Source organism: Colossoma macropomum, unplaced genomic scaffold (genome assembly GCF_904425465.1).
Source record: "Colossoma macropomum unplaced genomic scaffold, Colossoma_macropomum, whole genome shotgun sequence".
Classification (NCBI taxonomy): domain Eukaryota; kingdom Metazoa; phylum Chordata; class Actinopteri; order Characiformes; family Serrasalmidae; genus Colossoma; species Colossoma macropomum.
Genome location: NW_023494805.1, coordinates 7,950,294 through 7,976,872, shown reverse-complemented (window position 1 = coordinate 7,976,872; position 26,579 = coordinate 7,950,294). Strand labels below are relative to the sequence as shown.

At 36.1% G+C, this 26,579-nt stretch overlaps 1 protein-coding gene across 1 annotated transcript; it reads right to left on the bottom strand.

Moving 5' to 3' along the window:
- Positions 1-4,231: 4,231 nt before the first annotated feature.
- LOC118825800 (alpha-N-acetylgalactosaminide alpha-2,6-sialyltransferase 1-like) lies at positions 4,232-22,636 on the bottom strand. Its single transcript, XM_036596626.1, has 10 exons — positions 22,220-22,636; positions 17,028-17,608; positions 14,361-14,523; positions 11,791-11,953; positions 10,715-10,853; position 9,536; positions 8,594-8,696; positions 7,927-8,010; positions 6,212-6,311; positions 4,232-4,902 (listed from the first exon to the last, which is right to left on the bottom strand). The coding sequence occupies exons 2-10, from the start codon at positions 17,574-17,576 to the stop codon at positions 4,720-4,722; spliced, it is 1,485 nt and encodes a 494-aa protein (XP_036452519.1). The 5' UTR covers positions 17,577-17,608; positions 22,220-22,636; the 3' UTR covers positions 4,232-4,719.
- Positions 22,637-26,579: the final 3,943 nt, after the last annotated feature.

The window sequence follows — 26,579 nt, the reverse complement described above, 5'->3', positions numbered from 1 at the left end:
GTACAGGAAAAATGAACAGGTTTAAATGAACAAATAGCAAATCTTTGGTGCAAAAATCTTAGGTAGTGACAAATAATTCAATGTGGAATATTGGCAATGGTAATTTATACCATCGGGAAGAAAAACAAACAAGAAATATGAAAGCGACAGTAGGCTGTGTCAGCATGACTGGTGAAGTGTAAAATGTATATTAAGGCCACAGGCTTAGAAACACATGCAAAATTAGATCACCGCAGAAATGAAAAGATTTTTCTGTGGTCCCTTGACATTGAAATGAATTGATTGAAAGCTGATGCTAATGTAGCTAATGTAGCAGCTTACAATTGCATTCATAAGTTTACATACACTTAGGTTGAAGTCATTGAAACTCATATTAACACACACACACACACACACACACACACACACATTCCATTTGGACAAACTATAGTTTTAGCACGTTTTTAGGATATCTACTTTGTATAGGACACAAACAATTTTTCCAACAAATGTTTACAAACAAATTATATTACTTAGCATGCACTATATCAAAATTGCAGTGGGTCAGAAGTTTACATACACCAAGCTGACTGTGCCTTTAAATAGCTTGGAAAATTCCAGTAAATGATATGATGGCTTTAGGAGCTTCTGATAGGCTGATTGACATCATTTGAGTTAATTGGAGGTGCACCTGTGGCAGTATTTTAAGGCTTTGTGCTTGACATCATGGAAAAATCAAAAGAAATCAGCTAAGACATCACTGTGGGCCTCCATATGTCTGGTAGATCCTTGGAAGCAATTTCCAAATGCCTGATGGTAACAAGTTCATCTTTTCAAATGATAATATGCACATTTAAACACCATGGGGACCATGCAGCCATCATATCATTCAGGAAGGAGATGCATTCTGGCTCCTAGAGATGAGCAAACTTTGGTGGGAAAAATACAAATCAATCCAAGAGCAACAGCAAATGATCTTGTGAAGATGCTGGAGGAAACAGGTAAGAAAGTATCTATTTCAACAGCAAAACATGTCCTAAGTCAACATGACCTGGTAGGTCACTCAACAAGGAAAAAGCCACTAATCCAAAACTAACATAAAAAAAGCCCGGTTACAGCTTGCAGCTGCACATGGGGACCAAGATCTTCAAGTTTTTGAAGAAATGCCCTCTGGTCTGATGAAACAAAAAACATTTTTCAGAGTCTCTTCCTCTTACTCTTAGGCAGTTTTCCTTGCCACTGTTGCGCTTGGTGGCACTCACAAGGCCTTGTACCTAGATTTTTTATAAAGCTGCTTTGTGACAACATCCATTGTAAAAAGTGCCTAATAAATAAACATTCGAATTGAATTAAATTGCTACACCGGGGGAGTAAACTGAGTAAAATCCAACAATAAATAAAGCATTTTCAGCAGTTTTTTCATGAAGTCTGTTTTGTAGACCTAACAGTTATACCATAGGTAGTTTTGACTAAACTAAGTTAACTATGCAGAAAATTGACAAGTTGACCTGACTTGTAATTTCTTACAGTGTACAGAAGAACATGTCAGTGGGCGTCTGGACTAGAGGTCTGCACAGGACTTTTTCATTCCACTCCTGCAGAAAATTGGAATCATTTGTCCCACTCCCGCCCGCAACCTAAAGGTTTTGTCCCGTTCCCACCTGCAATCGAAACATTTTGGCCCGCCCATGCAGCTCCATCAAGGATAACTGACATCCAATATCTGACACAGTCTATTCACTAATATATTATCTTCTGCTGAAATAACACAGTCATCAAGTTATCAGGGTCACTATACAGTAATTTCAGCAAGCACCATTTATTCACAGTAAACACAAAGTAGGCATTAAACCACAGAGCGGTTATTTTTGGTGCTTTGATGGGCAGCTGTGGCCATCAGACTGAAGGCTCCATCATCTCTGTAAGCTATGAGAATTTGCATGTTGTTCATGTGATCACCTGCTTCACAGCTCTTTAGAATGACTTCATTCATTTTCACTGTTTTACTGTTATCATTTTATATTGTTTGTATGTATGATTAGTAATCATTCTACTTTATTTAGGCTATTTACTCACTTGCGGGCTTTCTCTGCATGTGTGGTTGGCCCACTCCCGCCTGCAGTGGGCTGGTTTCCCACAACACTGATAATATATATTGTAGAGAGATATTATGGTGGGTCCCACAGGGAGTGCAGACCTTTAGTCTGGATGTTTCCTAGACTGGAAAAAATAAAAAAAATTCCCCATAAATTCTGATATGAAGCAGTGCTTTGCTTGATGGTGCGTCACAGAAGCAGCAGGTTGAGGCTGCAGTGATGGAGTGGAGAGTGAGGGGAACCTTTCAACGTGTATGTGTTGTTAATGAGCAGAGTCTCTTCCAGTCTCACTCTCATTACCCATGAGAAGAGAAACATCAGAGAGGAACAGATTCCCTTTGAGGCTGTTTTTGTACAACCTACACTTCTGCTGTCGGAGGTCTTATTGATGTCTTTACTGTGATTTTCTCAAAAACACGTTAAGGCCCCAGGCTGAAGTGCATTCTTAGTCTTAATCTTTGGCCCAATCCCATTTCTTATTTTTATCCATAGCCCTTGTTTTCGAGTGTCACCTTGGAAATGAGTTACAAGGGGTAGTGGTTGAAATCTCCCCTTACGAAATGGGACCCTTTAATAAAAAAGAGCATCACTTCATTAACAGGCTACTAGCGCTGCTCTGTAGGCGACCCTGCCAGTCTGCAGTGATAACAGAGGAGGGTAAAGTTCAGCAACCTCACTGCCTTCAAAGAGGTGTGATACGACAATTATTTACTATCAACGGCCGTAATTCTTCGGTGATATGAAGTTGAAGTCAGTTATTCACCAGCTTCTTGTTCAAATTTTCCCCTTCCACCTTAAATGGAGCAGCTGCATCATTTACGTTCTTCATAGTCACAAATCCCATTTTCAGACATGATTCTGTAATTATTACAGACACTAATTATTATCAATAGTATTATTCTTTGCACCCACACAAGTCATAAAAATACGTGTGGATCATTCTACAGAAATTGTTCAAAGTCAGAGTTTTGGACTTTTAACTGACTTGGACTTTTGACTAAAATCCTTTTGCTTTGAGTAATTCTATACCTTAATTATGATTATTTTATTAAAACAAATGATTGAACATTTCATTTTGTCACTACCAAAACAATCATAACACTACCGAACTTTACCAATAGTTTCAGTAGTGACTGTTTCAGTAGTGACAATTTTAGGTCAGTTTGAGCAGAACAGAAAAACACTAGCCAGTACATGACTAGCAATCACAGCTTTGAACAACTGTACACACAGAAAATCATAATATTTTTTCATTTAAAACATGTTTATATAATTACAAAAATGTGTGTTTCGCTAGTGACGGTTCATAATCTCACAAACTGAATCTTGCTTTCTGCTCTAAAATGCAGGGGTGTAGCTTAAATAAGGCTCCGCCTATGGACTAAAGCTCTTTGTGTTTCGATAGTGACATAAAAAAATGTGGGACAGATTTTTTTTTTTTTTAATTAAACTTATGATAAACCTAAGAAAATGAAAAAAAAAGCATTTAATAGAGATATTTTTGACAAGTGGACATTTAGGTGTTAGGGTTTTAGGACAGACACCCCCCGGTGGGAAGTACCCCATAAATGATCATTGTCTATATATTTAGCAAATTACTATTCAGTCAACGGTGGGGGGTTTAAATAGAATAATTCATAACATAACGCTTATACATATCTAAGGTCTGACTGAGTGTAATCTAATATCTAAACCAGTAGAATGGTGTATATATATATATATTCAGAGGAATGTAGATTTTATAACCGATTTCACAAATGTAATATCTTCCGATACTGGTGGTCATCCAGACCCCTTTGTCCTGCACACACAGCCTTCCTCTCTGAATTTTTTGTGCCATGTCCAAATCTGCTTTCCAGTTGGTGCATTTTTATTGAATTTTCTGGAAAATGCGCACTGGACACTCTTGTTTGACTGTGTTTGAGCATATTCTAACACACACAATGCCTTTTCATTTCTAGTGAACTCCATTCTTCACCCTGAAAAAAAAAAACATTAAAAATGAAACTTGGTCAGTTTTTACACATTTTGTTAAAATTTGAGATCATTTGAGGGAGAACTGGCTGTTATTAGACTACGAAATGATGTCAATTTTTTTGGGACACCCTGTGTATATAGTGTGAAAATTGTGAAAAAATGACATCTAAAGCCATTTATCTGTTTATCCACACAGTGGCCATTTATTTGTGTACAAAAACACTCACCCCACTATTTACATAAACAAATAAACAATAGTGTGACTTTATATTTGTGTCTTAACTTCACCTTCTGCCAAGCTTTATTTACACTAACAGTGGAATGCAGAAGTTTGAACACCCATTTGTGTTTTTTAACCAAGAAAACTCAAGTTGCTCCACAAATCTTATCTATGCACCCATCGTATCCCAGTAATCACAGCTTACACTTTAATTCAGTGTTATAGTCCACAATAAACTCAAAAACGCTTCAGACAGATGTAACAGCAATGGGCAGAATTTGAACTATGATGCTGAATGAGCTACAAAACTGATCTCTATCACTTCCTGCCCAGGACTGGAGTTTGAGAACCCTGCTGGACATAATCTCGCTCCGTTTGAATGCTATGCATGGCCCTGCCGTGAAAGTGCCTTTGTGTCACAAAGCTGTTTTTTCTGATAAAAGGCCATCATCTCTTTCCTCCCTCTCCCTGATAGAGTCTGATAATTTTGTCATCGTGGAGTTTCTTCCACAGTTTTATCTCCAGGTTGTAGTCGTGGTTGATGAAGAAAATAACTCTAGTCTTTTCCTTCTCGAAGTAGTAATTGGAGTAATTCTTATGGGTCTCGGTGATAAAGCCATATGCATCAACCTGAAATGAGAAAAGACATATTTAAAGAACTATAGACTCAGTTCGTACTGTTGAAAATGCCACTTTATTAGAAACACCCACCTTGTGCTTCCACTCACTGGCCATTTTATTAGAAACACCCACCTTGTGCTTCTACTCACTGGCCACTTTATTAGAAACACCTACCTCATGCTTCCACTCACTGGCCTTTTTTTTTAGAAACACCTGCCTTGTGCTTCTAATTACTGGCCACTTTATTAGAAACACCTAGCTTATGCTTCTACTCACTGGCCATTTTATTAGAAACATCTACTTTATGTTTCCACTTACTGGTCACTTTATAAGAGACAACTACCTTGTGCTTCTACTCACTGGCCGCTTTATTAGAAACACCTACCTCATGCTTCCACTTACTGGCCACTTTATTAGAAACATCTACCGTGTGCTTCCAATTACTGGCCACTTTATTAGAAACACCTACTTTATGTTTCCACTTACTGGTCACTTTATAAGAGACAACTACCTTGTGCTTCTACTCACTGGCCGCTTTATTAGAAACATCTACCGTGTGCTTCCACTCACTGGCCACTTTATTAGAAACTTTCCATTTTATCAGCACCAATTGAACTTAATTGAATTGAACTGAATTAAATTGAACTGAATTGTATTCAATTCAATTACCATACAGTAGTTCTACAATTACAGACTGTAGTCTGTCTGTTTCTCTGCATACTTTGTTAGCCCCCTTTTACCCTGTTCTTCAATGGTCAGCACCCCTACAGGACCACCATAGAGCAAGTATTATTTGGGTGGTGGATCATTCTCAGCACTGCAGTAACACTGACGTGGTGGTGGCGTTTTAGTGTGTGTTGTGCTGGTATGAGTGCATCAGACACAGCAGTGTCTGACAAAGTATGCAGAGAAACAGATGGACTACAGTCTGTAATTGTAGAACTACAAAGTGCACCTATACAGTAAGTAGAGCTGATAAAATGGACAATGAGTGTTGATACAGTGTGAATACTTAAGAACAGCATAAACCTATGAATGCAGTGTACAGTTTGTGTAATATTCTGTCATGATCGGCAGATGAATCATCTAAAATATCACTCAGATGTATCAGACTTTATTTTTACTAAAAGCACATTGATGTTTTGGTCCCACAGCAGCTTTGATGAAGAATATAATATGAATCAAAGAGCTGAAGCGAAGAGTGGGTGTTGTGTCAAAGGTGTTTTCAGTGAATGTATAAAAGGATGAATAAACATTTTCATAGATAACTTGCTTCTCTCAGAATATAAAGTCATTGCAGGACTTTAATTATACTTACAGTATCACAGACGTGAAGGGCCAGGAAAAGGGTGAAGGCTCCATTAGTGGGTCTGTATAAAGCCCAGTGTGTTCCATTCTGTTGCCTAGAGGGCATGAATCTGTGTGAAGTTAGAAGAGTTTTGATGTTGCAAGTTAAAATACATCAACCAGAAAAATAATCTGTATAACGTACATTTACAGCTTGCAAAGTTCTCAGCACAAAATTTATTTTGTATAATAAAAAAAGGAAATTGGCAATTATAATGTATTGTTATACCTTTATTAAGCTTTAATAATAAATAGAGTGAGTTAAACTTTTTCAAGAACACTTTTTTGATAAATTCCATTTGTGTATATAATATTTGCATGGTACTTTGAATATTTGTGATCATGCCCTTATTGAGCCTTAATAGGCCTTTGGAGAGTAATTTACTGCCCTTGTTTACTTTATGAAGAAATAAGTAATTAATAATATAAAACTATTAGTAATTAACTTACTTTATTAATGAATAAGTAGAAATAATTAAGCTTTTTCAAGGGCACTGTTTTTTGTGAATTTCATTTGTGTATTTGTTTATATATTTTTGCATGTTATTAAGGGGTTTATTATTATGCACTTATTAAGCTTTAGTAAGGCAGTAGCTAGTAATTACTACCCTTTACTACTTGATAAAGCAGTAAGTAGTGTGAATTAAGGTTGTTTGATAAACATCTAAAATATTGTGCAAAAAATTGTATGCACAAATAAGAAAAAAAACATTTTTGCACAATATTTTAGATGTTTACACCACTATTAAGCATAAATAAGCCAGTAGCTGGTAATTAACTACTTATTACTACTTTACTACGCATTAGCTAAGATGAATTAAGCTTTTTCCAGAGCTCTTTTATTTGTGAATCTCATTTGAGCATATTTTTGCACAATATTTTAGGTGTTTATACCCCTATTAAGCATATATAAGCCAGTAGCTGGTAATTAACTAAGCCTTATTGAGCCAAAATATGGTAATTAACTGCCAAGTACTACTGTATTAAGTGGGAATTACTCTGATATAAACATTTTTAGAGCACTTTTACAGATTCATTGTACATAACCCTTTCATTTATTGATTTGAAGACATTTAACCATTGTTTTGCTGTGAAAGTGTACTGAGATGCAATCAGAAAGGTTAGATATTAAATATAAACTCTGTTAATAAGCAGTTTATACTGGCCCTATGTTCAAATGATGCTTGTACACCAGACATGTTAAAGGTCTTCACATTAGAATAGAGGATCAGTTTGTCTTTGTTTAGAGCTAATTAGTGATTTATTATTTGCATATTGATAGAAAACAAATGAAAATAAGCACATTATAGATCAAGTGCTTCGGCAATTTTATTATGTATAACATTCAAATAAAAGTGCTATGGAAAAAATGCTTAATTCCTTGTAATTACCTCTTAATAAATTAGTAATAAACAGATAGTCAATCAACAGTTTTTGGCTTGAAGCTGTGATACCAAAGAAACTACACATACGCTTACGCACACATGGCTATGAAAATAAATGGCCTATTCGCTTGTGCGTTCTAATTGAAATGCAAAAGATCACGGGTTGCATCTTTTCTCCCCTCAGGCAATGCAGATGAGCAGCGAGTGGGATGAGGTTCACGAACAAAGCATGCATGGTGGTACTACATGTTCTTTAAAAGTCGCCTGTTTGTCTCCACGGCGGATTTGAATTTCACATTACCTGTTGCGAACGTATCTGAGGAAATCTGGATGGAGGACATAAAACCTGCTCTCATCGAACTCTTTGGGATAGAACATCCGTGGCCTGGAGGAGAGAAAGTGCGTAATCAGACATCAAACACTTTCAAACCATTTTTACAACCATGGTCTTTCCAAGAACTTGGAAGCTCCACTGAACATGAGAGGGGGGCTCAGCCTGTCCATCCATAAAGCTTCCGTTTAGAAATTCAGGTCCACTGTAATAAAAGTAGTAACAACAAACACTTTAGGGTTTTAGCTTATAAAGAATCACGCAAAACATTCCTGTAGCTGAATTACAATGTATTTGGCTGAAAAAGGAGGCCACACTGATTAGTTTGTAGCATATTAAATGGGCAGGGCTGAACTGCTTTAGGCTGAATAGGTGGATATATGTAAATGACTTGTTTTTATGACATCACTAAAACAAAAGCTTAGGTTCCATATGTGGATCGTATGGACCGGAGAGGGAAATTTGTTTTTCCATGATATGGGCTCTAAATATAAACAGATCTATTAAGCCCATGTTTAGCATTGATTTCTCTGTTCTCAGATCTTTGCATCTTTTCCTCGAGGAGCTAAGACATGTGGAAATATACAGGGAAGGAAACGAGGATAAACAAAAGAAAGATACGCGCTCTTGGCCTTACATTCTGCTCTGGAATTCGCCCTTTGGCACTTTCTCTTTGTTTAGAAGGCCTTGCAGCCAGTGAAAATCCCTCAGACCTTCTGGGATCATCACATATTTATACCCTGCAGACAAATCAGACAAAACAGACAAATCTCCTCAATTAACTGCAGCATTTCACTTAAAAAGCTAATGTTGCTAAGAATAAACAAAACAGGTGCAGTTAGCATTAGCTTGCTCCTAAGGATTTTTAGTTATTAGCAGCTGTCTTAGCAAATAGTGTGTAATCTGGATCGTTCTACAGAACTGGTTCAAAATCAGAGCTGAAAACCCATTTCAGACTTTTAACTGAGTTGAACTTTAAACTGAAATTATGGTGCTTTGAGTGACTCTATACCTTAATTATGCTTATTTTATTAAAACTAATAACTGAACATTTTGTCACTATCAAAACAATCGTAACGCTACTGAAAATTTACCAAATGACTGTTTCGGTGGTGACAATTTTAGCTCATTTAGAGCAGAACTCTAAAATGCTAGGTACATGACTAGCAAACACAGCTTTGAACAGCTGTACACATATAAAATCATATTTTTTTATTAAAACACAAAATAGTGACTTAACTGCAGAAATATGTGTTTCGGTGGTTCAATTCAATTCATCAATTCTTGATGTTCAACACTGATTTTCAGACTTTGGGACACAAACAATGGGATCTAACTGCTCACCATGTGGCCATGAGGGACAGGGATGCAGTCTCACTTCCTGCTCTAAAATGCAGGGGTGTGGCTAAAATAAGCCTCCACCTACAGACTGAAACTCTTTGTAAACATAAATCCAAATATTTACTTCACTTACAAAAGTAAGCAATAAAAAGTAAGTAAGTATTGAAATAAATATTATTTTCACCAGTGTACATTTAGGGCTTAGGGTTTGGGACAGACACCTCCCAAGAAAAAGAACCCTGTAAATAAAGATTTCTTTCATTTATTCAGCTTATTATTATCTCCGTAAATACACTGAGTTTTAAATGTATCACAAGATCATTCTTTTTGAATATTTAATTGTTTTTTAAATCTCGTTTAAATGTGGGGTTGCAGTTGCAACTAATCGAGCAGAATGATCTATCTATATTTTTCCTATAGTCTTTTTGGTAACACTTTCTATGAATGTCACCTTTGTAAGCATCTATAAATGCATTCATAACATGTTATAATGCATTCATAAGACATTGGAAACATAGCTATAAATATTTATAAAAATGCATTATACATTATAGCCATGTTTATTATGCATTATGAATTGTTAACATAATACATTATAAGTACTGATCATGACAAATTATAAGAGCTCGTAAGTCATATTTGTCCACTCTAAGTAAAGTACAGGCTTCAAATGTCAGATTTTAAACTAGTGCTGCTATCAGTGTTTTACCCAATGTGGGAAAGTCAGTGTACACCACTGTTAGCTTACGCTCTCCAAGCTGGGACTGACTTCATTGGCACTGACATTATAACATGTTATTAACTCTATTTATAATGCATTATATTAACAATTCATAATGTGTAATAAACATGGCTATAAAGTGTAATTCAGTGTAATTCTTTTTTATAAATATTTATAACCATGTTTATATTGCCTTATGAATACATTATAACATGTTATAAATGTGTTTATAGATGCTTACAAATGCGACATTCATAGAAAGTGTTACCATCTTTTTTATCTTCCAATTCTCATTACACCCCATTCAAAAGACTTGCATTATCAGTTGGTTTGGATTTTGCAGGAACTCAGTTTATTATTTATTAAGAATGAATTAATAATTAATTAATACAATTCACATTCAAGTAAAGATATGATGATAGTAGTAGACAATTCTCTAACATCTTTGTTCACTCAAAGTCAAAGCTTCACCAAGCAAACAAGTTACAAAATGTTCTTCCAAATGTTGCGTGCAATTACACATTTCCACCAGAGGGGTCTTCAAATTCTCAAAACTAAAATAGTCCAGCTTTAAGGTCAACATGATCATAGTGGGCTTTGTTGTGCTCCGTGAGCAAATATTTAGACAGTGTATTTACATGACTCTGACTGTACTTATCCCTGTTTCTGCTAACATATAAAGAGAATGACCAATACCTTATCATTGGGGATTTTCTTAAAGCCATACTTCCTAAATACAGCAAGTGAGGCAACCAGCGAGTAGGCCGTATGAACGTAGACTGAAGTTTTGTTTCCCACGTCTTCTTCGTGGCCTTGAGTAACAGCACCATTCATCCTGCAGTACAGATAGAGTAAACAAGAATCCTGTAAAATGAGAAAAACTACTCATTTACAATAACTAACAAGCTGTAGCTGTACTTAAAGAATGCAGTGTTTCTGCTGTAAATTTACCTCAATATTGTAGAAATGGTTACATCATAATCAGAGTCATCAGACTCTTCTGTGTTTTTGTGGCTATTTTGTGCGCTTTTCCCTTTTCTGTGTTCCTTGCAGGTTTGTGATTGGCCAGACGGGGGCGCCGTCTTGTATAAAAGGTTACCAAGCTACCATCTCAAAAGACGTTCAGAGCTCTCTCTCCTCTGACGTGACCTGGAAGAGCACCTGTCCAGATCGGCACTCTCCGCTCCACTCTGCTTCGGGTCACTTGTGAGTTTTGTGAAACTCTTTGTGAACATTTGGGAAGTCGGGGATGAGTTCCTCTTTTGGCCTTTCCTCGTATTTTGTCTAGGGAGTTAGGGTCGTTTGTTATATTTTTGTTTCATATTCACGTTATATTTTATTGTTTAGGTTAGTTAGTTAGTCATCTTTAGTTGTGTCTGTTATTTTAGGCATATACTCATCCCTGAAGTCACTCCCATTTCAGTTTAGCACCTTTTTATAAAAATAAACAAGAAATTTTTTGGTTGACTAGTGTCCGGTGTTTGGTCTGGTGACAGGTCTGGGGAGAGTGCCCCCTCTCATTTTCTGTTATGGCCTGGCCCTAGAGTGAGAGTGGGCTCTTTCCCCAGACCAAAATAAGAGAGACTTCATATAAAGGATGGTGCCCCCATGTGGCCAATCACAAACCTACACATAAGGGAAGACTCAAGGGAAAGCACACAAAAGACAGACACACAGAAAAGCTACTAGGACCAGGGGTCGTAACAGTCTTTTGTCATTTTTCTTATTTATTTTTTTAATTATTTATTTATCAAAAGAGGCATATCACTCACCGAAACACATATGTATGGGCGTCTATCTCCTTGCCCTTCTTGGACCCGTGGAGGATCCCACCGTTAGCCACCACAGCACACCGGATACAGGAGTCATTCTCAACAAGCGGCAAGAGCTGAGTGACGTTAGGTTTGGGAATCAGATCCACTGCACTCTTTATTTCTTTAATCAACAAAGAACAAATCAGTGTTAAACATGGAAATAAAAGAAGAATGAACCCCTTCAAATCCAAAGCATATTACATTGTAATTCAGTATTATGCAGTATTATTATTATTTGGTAATTACATAGATGATGTAAATATGTACACATAACTAGCTAAAATTTTGAGTTTGAACTTTGAGTCTGACTTGGACTCAACTACTCAAAGTATTGATCTTCGCTCGACCTCAGTGTGTCCCAGAAGTCTAAGTGTTGACTCAGACTTGACTCTAGCAGTCTTGACTATGACACCAGTTATAACTTAAATGAAGATCTGATCATATCTTTGGTCAAACTTTAATCTTTCCTAATAAGTGTGTACAAATAAAATCAAAAGATTTCAAAAACTAGAAGACAGAATGAATGACTAGATAGATAATTATATACAGTAACACTTTATTTGAAGACTATTTATGAACAGCTCATGCCTATAATCATAAGATGACGTCAGATGTTTTATGAAGTAAATGACATATTATTGACATAATGGACCTAAAATAATAATGGACCTACAATACAATAACAGCCATTGGTTACATGTATACTTTTAGAAATGAAGGTTCTGTGTGGGACATTTTTCATTCATCAAGGTACAAAGAATGTAAATGTTCCCTCAAAGGTACAAGAATGGTTTTACGGTCCAGTTGTGAACCTTAAATAAGTTTTTCCAGGTGAAAAGTACGTATTTGTACCTTTTTATAACCGAATGTTTTAAAACAGAGCAATAAAATAAAAGCCTGGAGGCGAGACGGGGTGCGTGGAGTCATACAATTATGTTCCCTGACTAAAGGTACTGAGATGTAACCTTGAGGGTACCAAACCAGTGAAAACAAGGGGTACAGCCCCAGTGACAGTTTAATACCTTTATTTCTGACAGTGTATAACACTGTTATGAAGCCTCATTCACAAATAAAGTAGCTTATAAGGCTGAGGTCTAGTAGCATGCCACATATCCATTCAATATATTTCTACTTCATAAGTTAAAATACAGTTCAGTTTTTGAAACTTCTCATCAAAATAATAATAATAACAACTTTAATAACTCACAATATATTTTTATACTTTTTATATTATTTTTATATTTACTTATTTAGATATAAAAGCAAGTCATTTTGTACTATTGCAGTCAAGTAGAAATATAGACAAAGGACTGATAGAGTAATATTTTAGCAAGATTATTTATACTTTGACAATATTATTGAATAGGAATTATATATATATATATATATATATATATATATATATATATATATATATATGTGTGTGTGTGTGTGTGTGTGTGTGTGTGTGTGTGTGTGTGTGTGCGTGTGAGAAAACAAGTAGGAAAATTATCACATAGATTTGAGGGCATCAGAATCTTCCACAGAACTTCTATGTGGGGCTTTTAGCTAGGCCTCTGCTTCATAAGTTCTATTACATGTGAGTAATGCTTCATAACAGTGTTATAAATGGAACAATACAATGTCATCTTCTTTACAGCGTCATTTACTTTACTTAAGTCAATGTATGTCATCTTGCTGTTCATACATTCTCAAGTAATCCTCAATGCTTATGCATGTTATAAACTCCCTATGTCAGTAATCTTCAAATAGCATAACCAAATATTCAGTATAATGGTATAACATATAAACTTAAGCTTGATAAAAATGTACATACAGTACTGTGCAAAATTCAGAGACCAACTCCCATGTATTTTACTTCCAGTCTAAACAGCCATCAAGTACAAGTTATTCATTTTTCATTAGATGTAAAATAATCTGCATGCACAAAGAAGAGGAAAGTCAAAGGAAAAGTAAAAACAAGTAAAAAAAAAAGAGTCTCTAGAGCTAAAAGTAGAGTAAAAAGTAGAAAATGTAACTCTTAACAACCACCTGCAAGACTTGGTAGACCACCAAAACTGTCCCTATCAGATAAACAGCACTTATGACTGACCACCCCAGCGTCCAGGCATCAGCATTACTGGATTTGTTTAACCAACTTGTAAGACTGAACTTTGGAGGTGTGGAAAAAATATCACTGACGATTTCTTTGAAAAACTGAAATCTAATACTGTTTTTTATTAAATGTATGTTTTCTGCAAAAATAACTTATTTAACAATTGTTTTGATCACACAAGAACTGCTTAATAGTTAGCTTAGAGTACTTGAAAAAGCATACAGCACTGGCATAAGAGCTACTATATAGTTTATTCGTTCTCAGCTTATGGAAATGAATTAGAGGAACTCACTGTATAAGATTTCAGTTCAGTTTTATACTGTAGCTATTCTAATACAGATCTCTTTATTTGCAGATTTCTGGTGCAAACTGTAACCCACCCTTCTCAAACTTTCAATCTGCCAGTCCCACCAGTTTTTCAGGTGGCACTTACCGCTGTAGTTGTACTCCATGAAGCCAAAAGGGTTGTTGAAGTGAGCCAAGCGGTTCCATTCACTCAAGTTAAGGAGATTCTGGTACAGATACATCTGAATGTTTGGCATATACGCCTTCTGAAAGTCTGGATCTTTTGTTTTACGCAATGACTCTGCACAAACCTATAGAACACAAATATAACAGCTTATTGCAACGATTTATTGCCAGTTTAAACATCTATCTTGTAGCCACACCTGTTATCCATTTTATTAGAAACATCTTTCATATATGGTCTCTTACAAAAGTACCTGACCTGCAAGGCCAATTCTACGGCATATACGCTAAAGACATTTGGAGTTCAGATCAAAAGATGAATATGAAGCGACAGATCCGAATTTCAGCTTTTATTTTCTGATATTTACGTCTAGGTTTAAACCCAACCATTCTCCAAATGAGCAAAAGTATTGGAACATCTCAGGTTTCTTGTTGCTCAAGTGTTCCCTGCTACAGTGATGGTTTAAAAAGTTCATAGCTCTTACTGCCTGTGCTTAGTCTGAGCCCTGTTTTCAATTGTGAAGACTGCATTTGTTGTTAAAAATGATGAATCAACATAAAGACCCAGAGAGCTCTCTATGGGAGAAAAGCAAGCCATTTGGAAGCTGAGAAAATGGGGAAAATCAGAGCCATTGCACAAGCATTGGGCAAAGCCAATAGAACAATTTGGAATGTCTTAAAAAAAAAAAAGAAAAAAACAATTGGGGGTATTTGCACCCCCTAAAGTGTTGAACTATCCTACCGAGTTCATGAGTAATTATCAGGAATAATGTGTTATTACTAATACTTTATCATTAGTTAAGAGTATTTATGCCCTCTATATTAAAGCGATTAACTATAATCTAGAGTTCACATGAAAATACACTTTATAACTCATATAAAACCTTACCCTGAAACAAGTAAATGACAAGTGTACAAACAGTGATACACAATACGAACATTATATCACCGCTCCACATCTGCCTGCCACCGTAAATTGTAAAAACAGGTCTATCTATGTTCACCTCCTATGGCAGACCGTAAAGCAGGATCTCTAGCAGCAGCTCTGACTAATGCTGGTAGGTAATAAGTGTATTACAAACGGCTGTAGTTTGTAGACACGGGCATGTTGGGGGAATATGGTACAAGATGTTTTTTGCTGGAAAGACGGTAGAAAAGCCTGATATACAGCTTGATCATAATGATTTTAACTTTTTTTCAGCTCGATTGTGCTCTCAGCTCTCCATGCATATAAGTTAGTATTAGTTATTATTAGTTATCATATCAGTTAACCTTCTAATATTACTTTATTAGCTCAAATTAATGTATCTCTAACTTAGAGTTTCAAGTTTCATTATCTCTGATATTTATCTTGTTATGTGTGATGTGATCTGTGTGTCATTGTCATATGGATTTCAATGAATCTTCATAGTTTCTTCTTTTAATGTTAAGTTTTTATAAGGAAGATTTTTTTATATCGCTGTTGTCAGAAGAAAACCTTGTATCTCCATTATGGACATTTTTCAGTTTTTGACATAATTTGAAAATGCCTGTTGTCCTTTACATTTTATGGAAATTTCATGATGAATGGACTAAAAGAAATGACCCAAAATGACTTGGAAAAAAGTCTGGTTCCATTGACTTACATTAAAGGTAAAGAAGGTTTTTTCCTTCTCCTGTAAAGTTACCATTTTGGAGATATGAGGTTTTCTTCAGACAACAGAGATATTATTATTATTATTATTATTATTATTATTATTATTATTATTATTATTATTATTATTATTATTATATCAGTTAAGCTTACAGTTACTGTATTAATCAACCTTAGTTGCTCTTTAGCTTAGAGTTTAATTAAAATTCTACATATCTGATACTTATCTTTTCTTATATGTCGTGATCTTTGGGTCATTGTCATATGATTTCCTCATAGTTTCTTCTATTAATGTTTTTATCAGTAAAAGTGTTATATAGTCATAGTTTTGTTCTGATTATTATTATTATTATTATTATTATTATTATTATTATTATTATTATCAGTTAACCATATAGTTACTATATATTTAATCTTAGTTAATCTGTCAGTTCATTCTGTGAATGTGCTTTTTTGCAGGAATAACCAGTTCATTCTCATATTCATTCATTAGTAATGAAGCACAACTCATTATTCATTACAGATATTTACTATATTCATTCATGATCTGTTCATGCATAGTTACTAGATTACTAAGGAACTGTATTGTACAGTGTTACTCAATAACTTTTTAAAAGTAAACAAATCTTCTTATTGATTCATTCATCTTCTAAGTCGCTTATTGGATATTATATTATATATTATTATATATATAATAATATATAATATAATATGTATTATTATATATTATATATTATATTATATTGGAGCCTAACCCAGCATTGAGTGGAGGGCAGCAAACACCCTGGACAGGTCACCAGTCCATCACAGGGCAGGCGCACAGACATGTAGGGGCAATGTAGCATGTCCAGTTCACCTGATTGCACTGTGTCGGTGTTTACTATTATTTATATTTATTCTAATGTTATATACTGATTTACTGGGAAAAACGAACAGTAACAACAGTTTTCATGTGCATTGTACTCTGAATCAGATTATGTGATTAAATCTCACACTTACCGTCTGAACTGGCTCATCACTTCTCAAATACACATCATTTATTTCCCAGTATGGCATCCTCTTGAAATCTTTTTTGAACATGACTGGTATAGGTGTCAATTTACTGTAAGCTCCTGGCTTCATCGATTGTGAGATGGTTTGACCTTGATGTTCTAAGTTGGACTGCACAGTGTTTGTGCTGTTTTCTTTCGTTTTCATGGGCTTCGGTTCATTCTTATTAGGAACTGAGGGCTGGGAGTCTTTTGGTGCGTCCTCCACTTTTTTAACGAGCTCCAACTGTGAAGGAATCAAACTACCTGCTGTTTTGTTCTTAGTGTCTTTATTAGCTCTTTCTGGACTAGCTTGAATTCCGACTCTGGAGTCTCTCTGATCAGCGTTTGCTAAATTATGTTGAACTTTTGCTGCAGAACCATCCATAACAAGCATTTTCAGTGCTTCAGAATCTTCCTTGGCTTTCTCCATATCTGTAGTTAGTCTCCATGTCATGTTGCTCATCACCTGAGGAGCGTTTGTGTTGTTATCTATTATCGCAAATCCAATGCCAGGCATTCCGGAACAGCAAACCAGGATAGAACTGTTTCCTAGGCAGGGGGGGGGAAGAAACAAACACAAACACACATACATTATATGAGTTTAGCAAGGGTGAGGCTTCTCTCATGGGCTTATCTCCCAGGCTTATCTTCTCTCAGTGTTTATAGATGAGTTCAATGTGCATTTCAAACCAATAAAGTCTTGTAGTTTACACTCCAACTCCGTAACTTCTCAGAGTGTGGAAGAGTGCTCAGTGAATTGGGTTGATTTACAGGCCAACAATTTGGTGAAACAGTGTTTCAGGACTGTTAAATGCAACAAGTTTGCTTTCCATATAGTATTTATATTCTATTACATATCTGGGTTCAAATTGAAGCAAAGATGTTCTGGCATCTCTTGGTGGAGAGTCTATCTAAGAGGTGACATATGTCAATGGTTCTCAAACTGTATCTTGAGATTTAAATTTATTGGTTTATTTAACCAGCTTCATCCATAGCGTCCATTCGATGAACTGGGAAACAGAAATGTAAAGTAATTGGGAAAAACTCTTGATCCTTTAACTTCCATTCAAAGTTTTTTCCTTCTCCTGTGAAAACATTTTGGAGTTACGAGGTTCTGTCATGACAGCAGTGACAAACTAACATGTTGGCACAAAGTTCACAGAGTAGAAAAAGACCTCTTGTAGAAGACGACGAGTCTCTGTCAACATCTGACTTTGTACCAGATCTAGTGTTAGTGTCAGCTCTTCAGCTCATCTGAAGGGGCAGTCTCTGTTTCTCATCCATTATAAAAACCTACAGATATCCCTCCACTATTCTTGAGTCACATGTTTGAAATATGATTCTCTGCCTGCTGCCAAAACTGAACTTTTTAACACTCATGGCACTACTTATTAGGTTTTCTTGCTTTTTTGTGAACAGCATTTTATTCACAGCATTCAATTGTCATTAGATCACCATGTTGCCATGTTGGTAGGCAATCTGTAACTCTGACTGTGCTCTGATAGAGTTTGTCTCATCACCGTTACTGCAACTACAGCCCTGCAGGTGGATAAAAACCAAGCAAAATAGACCAGAATGACCACAAAAAACATGAAAAGATACGTAGATGCTTTTGATTCAGTCTCCAGAAAACACTACGAAGAGAAGATTAGCTAGATTGTTGGACTGGATCCGTACAACCTGCACATCTCTAGAGTTCAGAAAATTCCAGTGTTTAGTTGTTTTTTTTAATTAAAACTAATAAAAGTGGCTACCAAAACTGCCAAAGTTCTCAAACAATAAACTCATATGTACATATCAAGCTCAAGTTTTTTATACTCACCAGCTTCTTATTTGAATTTTCCACTCCACCTTAAAAGCCAACATCAGTTTACCGCAATAAATGCATTAATTTACCTAAATAAATGATTTAATCAAGAAATACCCCAAACTTTCGCATGGAGATGTTTAATGAGCAGCTAAAGTGCAGCACAGTGAAGCTATAATCATCAACTGGAGCTGTTAAACGCATCTCACTGGCTAATCTAACACCACGTCCCAAATCACACACTTCTGTACTTCTCCTACTGCACTAATAAATGCATTACTAATGGCATGTCTGTTATTTTTTGCATACTACTTAGAGTGTTTGGGATGTGAGAATAATAACACAGCAGGAATCTCAGCTTTCACTTATTATCACTACAGCAACAAATCAAATGAAATCAAGTCAGTACACTCAGCACACCTACAGCACTGCTGAAGGAACTTTGAAAGTTGCCTACCAAAATGGTGGCAGTGCGATTGCGATGTCATCAGAATACTATCGATAGGGTTTTACATAAATATTCATATTAACACATGTGCATGTACAAACACACACACACACACACACACACACACACACACACACACACACACACACATATGTATATATACACATAAAAATTCTCAGGGAACAGATTTAGAACCCCCACCCTACAATCTTTTCAAATATGGTCCTTGACAAACCACATAGCATTTGGCTAATTAGCCATAGTAGTTGGAGTTGCATTGTGGAGCTTTGAAGGATCAGAATGTCCAAAAAGATCTTTTCTTCAAAAGAACATTAGGCTGATGGGAATGCTTCAGGAATGTTTTCATAGAAGCTGTCAAACCTGCTATGAGAATCTTTCTTTGTAGAAGATTCAGGTTGATTACAGAGTCATCGCATAATAACAGAAGAGCCAGACACACTGGTAACCTTATATCTAATAGTTTAATAAATTGAATTGAAATAAATTCAATGAATAATTCCAAAACCTTGTGTGCCATGCACCCGTCCCCCAGGCCCCGATGACAGCCACAACAGCCGGTTTAAAAGTGAGGCCCAAATCCCAAACACCATCGAGGGACGTGAGTAACGGTAGGAGGGGGAAACGATGGCAACAGCCATGAGAGGCACGATTATGCCTTACATTCAATCCTGGTGGCCAAGCTTGGGAGGGTGACGGGGAGGCGGAGCAATGAGCTCTTTTTGCCTTTCGGTTCAGGCCTGAGCGCCTTTAAAAAGAGCAGAGAGGGACCAGAGAGAGAAGAGTGATGAGCAGCAGCAGCAACAGACTGACAAGCTGAAAAGGACTGAAAAGTCTAGTGTAGAAGCCACGGAGAGGTGGCCGGTTTCATGTTTGACTTCATGTTTGTTTGGAGTGAAAATACAGAATATGGCTGGTGCAGACGTTTCTCCTGCCTCCAGTGCCCTACCTGTGACCGGGGTAGGACATTGCGTGATACACCTTGCTACTACTGGACACCCCCCAAAAAAAGAAGAACAGTACCCACTAATACAAGATGGCATTTGCTTTTTGTCAGTACTTGGCTTCATCTGGAAGAGATGAAGAGAAGATTGTATACAATCTTGTAATGAATTAACTTCATTCCAAAATTATTCCAGATTCCCACTGGAAACTCTCCATCCCAGCCAGCAGTGGCTCTCAGCACACAGTCCTTAGCAAGTATAAGTCTATTATAAAGCAATGACACAAGACCCCCTGTTGAGCTACCTACAATAAAGAGCTCAACCAGAGGTTGGGTCTTTAATGAACGATCCCAGCGAACCTCATAAGACCATAGAGCACACATTTTAAGATCTCTTATTCTAAGGTCTCTTATTCAAGTTCTGAACAGAACGAATGCCATTTTTATCAAACATATCATCAAGAACATCAATATTCCTATTGGTCCATGGGTAGATTGTGAAAGGATTAGATCCAGTCAAGTTATTATGCTAAATAGGAGAGGACTTATAAAAACTGACTGGAAGGCCTAAATATCTGTGCACTTGTATCCATTTATTCAGTGAGTTATTTATTATGGATGCTAAATTAAGCAGAATCTGTGCTTGAGAGCTGAAAAAGGCATATCCTGAATTCGGTATGGTGTGATTATAGTCTCCTCTAAAGCTCGCCAGGGGGTTAAAGCAGAGGAGTTTAGCCATGTCCTCAAAAATCTCAACTGAAATGACCGAAAATATACCTTAAAGTTTGGAAAGTCAAGACCCTCTGAGGATTTAGGACATTGCAAGGTGGTGGTTTTTCTTGCTTTTTGCTTTCATGTGGTTAACTGAATGTCTGTTAATTAACTCCTACACTCACAAAAAAAGGTATGAAACTGTCACAGGGGCACATCTCAGTACCTTTAGTCAGGGAACATAATGGTACCATAATCCAATCCAATTTTATTGTTCTGTTTTAAAACATTAGATTATAAAAAAGGTACAAATACGTACTTTGCAACTGGAAAAATCTATTTAAGGTTCACAACTGGACATTAAAACCACTGTTGTACCTTTGAGGGAACATTTACATTGTTTGTACCTTGATAAATGAGAAATGTACCTGCACAAAACCTTTATTTATAACAGTGCACAGATTCTTGAATATGAAAATTAGTCCTGTTACCTGCAAAGTGACGGCACTATTGTTTGAGTTTATATACACTGCCTGACAAACATTTCAGGATGTGTATCGAAGACTAGTTGGTTTATTTATAGGTAAATATTAATACTTGTGTAAATATTAGAGAAGGTGTTAATGACAGTGCTGGCTTGAGAAAGAGGTCATGTAGTTATCGTCTTATTGGGAAGTTTCAGGTGTTTAAGCCACTTTTGGGCTAAAATAGTTTAAAATGTGTTTTTAATGACAGTTTGGAAAGGAAAACTGTCAAATCATCAATTTGGCAAAACCTGCTCTCCATATCAAGGAAGAAACACTGATGAATATAAAGATAAATACATAAAAGACTAACAAACAGTTGTTTTGTGCTTACAACACTTTTATGTCTTAAACTTCAAGAATGACCATGAGAAAATTTAGCATTCCAGGATAAGGCAAGGTGTGTCCAGACTTTAAGCGCTGTTAAGTAAATTATCTTCAACTGGACTAAACGTCTTTTAGAATTGAATGTTATTCTAGCAAATATTTTTTTCTCAGTCGTCTTTTCACTGAGTCTATATTGTTCATGTGTTTATTTGCAGGATACATACTCACTATTCAGCTTATCAATTTAGCAAATCAATCAGTACATGCTTCAGCATTTCACTGACCATTGACCTGTACACTGTAAATCTTTACTTCAGCTCTTCCTTTATTAAACTTAGTCACTGTGGTTTTTCCATTTAGTAATTAATGTACCTTAACGTACCTGAATCTGGTGGATCCTGTATACAGCACGTATATCCATGCAGTAAATACAATGTAAAGTACAACAACCACGGCCATATATGTCATAACCGCAGAACGTCTTGCCATCTTATCCGGAACTTCTTGTTTACTATCTGCACACAGGGAGTTTCTGTGTGTCTGTTAGTCTTATCAGAGTCCGTTGAGAGACAGAAGCTTGATAGGGGTGTGACAAAATCAACACTGCACTGAGAAAACAAGGGTCAAGTTCAGAGGAAAAAGACTGTAGACAGATCAGATCTGATAGCAAACACTAAATTAGCAGGAAGAGTCTATGTAGTGTGGACAGTACACTGTCATCAGGTCAGAATAGACACTGTGACTGAGTTCAGGTCAGGCTTCTCTCAGGGCCACACTTATCAATAAAGTTTATAAAGTTGATATAAATTCATATTTTATCAGTAATCTGAGTCTTTAGGATCTTCTAAGGCAATATTCTGTGTTTTTCTATTATTATTATTATTATTATTATTGCTGTTGTTTTTGCTATTATTATTATTATTATTATTATTATTATTATTATTATTATTACTTTCTTATGCATTTAAAATCACTGAAGGGAGATATTTCTGAGGAAGGAATGTGCTTCTATATAGAACCTTTTGGAAAATGGTTCTATTTAGCACCAAAAGGTGTTCTTGTATTGTTGCAAGCCTCACATCATTACTATAGCAGAACCCTTTTTGGTGCTATAGAACCAATAAAAAAAAGTTGTGTATAGAACCATCTACAGCATATTCTCCGTCAATCTGAGGAACCATTTCACAATGCAAAGATCCCTTTAATCATACAAAGGGTTCTTTGAGTGTTCATGGGTTCTATATAAAAACATTTTCTTTACTAAAGAACCCTTGAAGAATCATCATTTTTAAGAGTGTAGAATCATTTTCAAAAAAGGTTCTGTATAGAGCCATATACAACACATTCTCCATCAATCTGAATAACAATTTCACCAAATAGAATCTTTTTTAAGAGTGCAGAATCATTTTCAAAAAGGTTCTATAGAGAACCATGTACATCAATCTAAAGAACCATTTCACCATGCAAAGAACCATTTAAGCATGAAATAGTTCTATATAGAACCCATGGTCCTAGATAGAGCCATTGTCTTTACTGAAGAACCTTGAAGAATCATCATTTTTAAGAGTGTAGAATTATTTTCAAAAAGGTTCTGTATAGAACCATATACAACACATTCTCCATCAATCTGAAGAACCATTTCACCATGCAAAGAATCACTTAAGCGTGAATGGTTCTCTATAGATCTCATGGTCCTAAATAAAACCATTGCCTTTACTTAAGAACCCTTGAGGAACTATCTTTTTTTAAGTGTTGAATCACTCAAAAAGGTTCTGTATTGAACCATATACAACACGTTCTCCATCAATCTGAAGAACCATTTCATGATGCAAAGAACTCTTTTACCATGCAAAGGATTATTCATGGTTCTGTATAGAACTATTTTCTTTACTATTGAACCCTTAAAGAACCATCTTTTTTTTAAGAGTATAGAATTGTTTTCAAAAAGGTTCAGTATAGAACCATATACAACACGTTCTCCATCAATCTGAGGAAACATTTCACCATGCAAAGAACCACTTAAGCCTGAAATGGTCTAAATGGAACCATTGCCTTTACTAAAGAACCTTCAAAGAAGCATCTTTTTTAAGACTGTAGAATCATTTTCAAAAAGGTTCTGTATAGAACCATATACAACACATTCTCCATCGATCTGAAGAACAATTTCACCATGCAAAGAACCACTTAAGCATGAAATGGTTCTATATATATCTCATGGTCCTAAATAGAACCATTGTCTTTACTAAAGAACCCTTGAAGAACCATATTTTTTAATCTATTAACTTTGTGACACAGTGAGAGAACTCTCGCTTTAAGAACTCTTAATATTTAACCACATTAACATTTGATCAAATTAAGCTTTTTGCACAGAAAAACTTCGCAGAACCTGAAAGACACAAAAGAGCCTTCTTGTAGGAGCCAAAGCCGGTCGGAACCAGAATCAGGAGCTCTCTCTCCTCTGCTTGACAAATATAATCCATTTCTCGCACCTCCCCCAGCATGACTACTGAAGCGCTTAATGAACCCGCGCTCTCCTCATTTTGTCTTGGTGAGGGCACTCGGCTCTCGGCCCGCAGCGCTCTCTTCACAGCCTTGTCAAAAAGGTGCTTTCTGCAAATATGAAAAAGATCAATACTTACCTTCATGGCTATAATTCAAAACCCCCTTTCCTTTGATGTTGGGCCAGAGGAACCCGCATGTGGATTTTAAAAGTGCTGGGAAAGTGTGTAAAAAAATTTTGCTGACCCAAAAAGAAGCTGCTTCATGTGAGACATTTATGCAAATATGCAGCACATTTTGCAGTATAGACAGAAAATGTTACACACAACAAACCAAAGGACTGTCACACATTGAAATCTAGCCAGGCCACGATTCGTCTACACGGTCAGATGGTCATTTCCAGAACTTTCAGAAGGCCTAGAGTGACTTTTTTTCTTACAGAATTAGTTCCATCCATTGTAAATCAAAACATTACTGGTTAAGTCCACTGTCAGTTCCTTATTACACTGCAAAAAATGCTGAAAAAATCCTAACCAATGAGAGAGCTCACTTGACTGTATCTACCTACATACTACAGAGCACAAAAACATAGTAACACTTTACTGTAAGTTTTCTAAGGCTACATGACAGTTGTATAACCCTTTCATGACAGCTGACATAAAACTGCATAATCATTAACAAAGGCTTATTGCAATAAGCAGCAGTTGTCATAAAAGCTGCTTTTATTATTGTCAAAGTCAAGATGATATAAGACTTATGTGAAGAGAATTGAGAATCAATGAGAATTGAGATAACGTATTTAATCAGCATTTAAGCAATATTATATCTTTCTATGATCATTTTCTCCTATATCAGGGGTCAGCAACCCAAATCTTAGGAAGAGCTAGTTTGTCCTTTCAACAAAAATCAAACCAACTTGAGAGCCACAACATTTTATGTCCATTTTACCACTGCGTCTGTAAATATGCCTCAGTAGTACTAGTACAGGCTAAAAAATATAATATTAACAAACATGCAGAATTAATTTGCTCTGCTTTAAGCTTTAGCTCAGCTATAGCCACTTCCTTTTCTCGCATTCCGGCAGGAAACTTTTCCACAAAAGTAGAAAATCTTCCTGTAAAATGTCTCTCAACGTTCGACTTTTTATGAGGCTGAAGTTCCGTACCACCTTAAATGGTGCCTGAGTTGCCAGAATGTAACTGCTGGACGAGTTAAGGTGGAACGGAAGAATTCGAACAGGAAGCTGGTGAAGGAAAAGCTGACTTAAGCTTCGTGACATTTTAGTGTTTGATAGTTTCTCATTGCAGATTAAACATATCAGGAAACCTGCTGGAGTCCATTTGTCTCCATTATCGATGTTCATCTTAAATCTTTATCTGTGCTGTTTCGTTATCTACTAGCTAGGCAATCTGTGTTGCTATGGTGACCAGCAGTCTGCGCACCAACCTTCAGGGTTAAAGGGTGAATTAGCAGTTATTCATTAACTCCAGCGTTTGAGACCATTTATTGTTAAACTATGTTGAACGATCAGCAGAGCTTAATTTTAGTGAAAAAGAGGATTATAATATTTTTACACAAAAATGTCCACAACAAGGCAGTAAAAGAGCCGCATGTTGCTGACCCCTGTCCTACATGCTTATTTTGTCCGTTTCTGCTTAGCAGAATAGTCATTCTGTCAGGTCATCTTAGAATGCTGTGTATTTTTCCTATGCCTCTCTATCATGGGTACATAACCTTGAGACTTGGAGCAAGAATTGTTTGGGCCAGTTCAGAGAGATAATAATTTTTGTTTTTGTTTTGTTGCTCCTGCTTTCTGTTGGAGACGGAACCAAACCGGCGATCTGTGAACACTTCTGTTTGATGACTCCACAAGTCAGCAAAAGAAGGATAAAAGGAAAGACGTGACTCCATGAAGCAGTATTAAGTGCCAGAACGTCAGTAAAAAATTGGTGTACAAATTGCTCATTTTGCCTAAATATAATTATAAAATTAAAATATACATCAGCAAAAAACTCACTTTATTTAAGGATCAGGGAAAACAGAACTGTGTCATTACAGTCATAACATTAACACAGGGCTTCATAAAATCTTATCATAATAAAGATGCTCACTTTAGTAAAGGAGCAGAGAAAATATACACAACTGTGTCATAACAGAGTATCAGTATCAAAACCTTCACAGCAGAACTACAAAACAGCAGATTTACATTTCAGTTACCAAACAGTGACAAAGCATCCTTTTAG

Excerpts from the sequence above, each read along its gene's own strand:
- LOC118825800 (XM_036596626.1), bottom strand. The coding sequence starts at position 17,576 with ATGCCTGGCATTGGATTTGCGATAATAGATAACAACACAAACGCTCCT. Across the intron at positions 11,954-14,360 it reads CATGGAGTACAACTACAGCG|AAATAAAGAGTGCAGTGGAT; the intron begins GTAAGTGCCACC and ends TGTTGATTAAAG. Across the intron at positions 4,903-6,211 it reads CCCTTCACGTCTGTGATACT|GTTGATGCATATGGCTTTAT; the intron begins GTAAGTATAATT and ends TTCTCATTTCAG.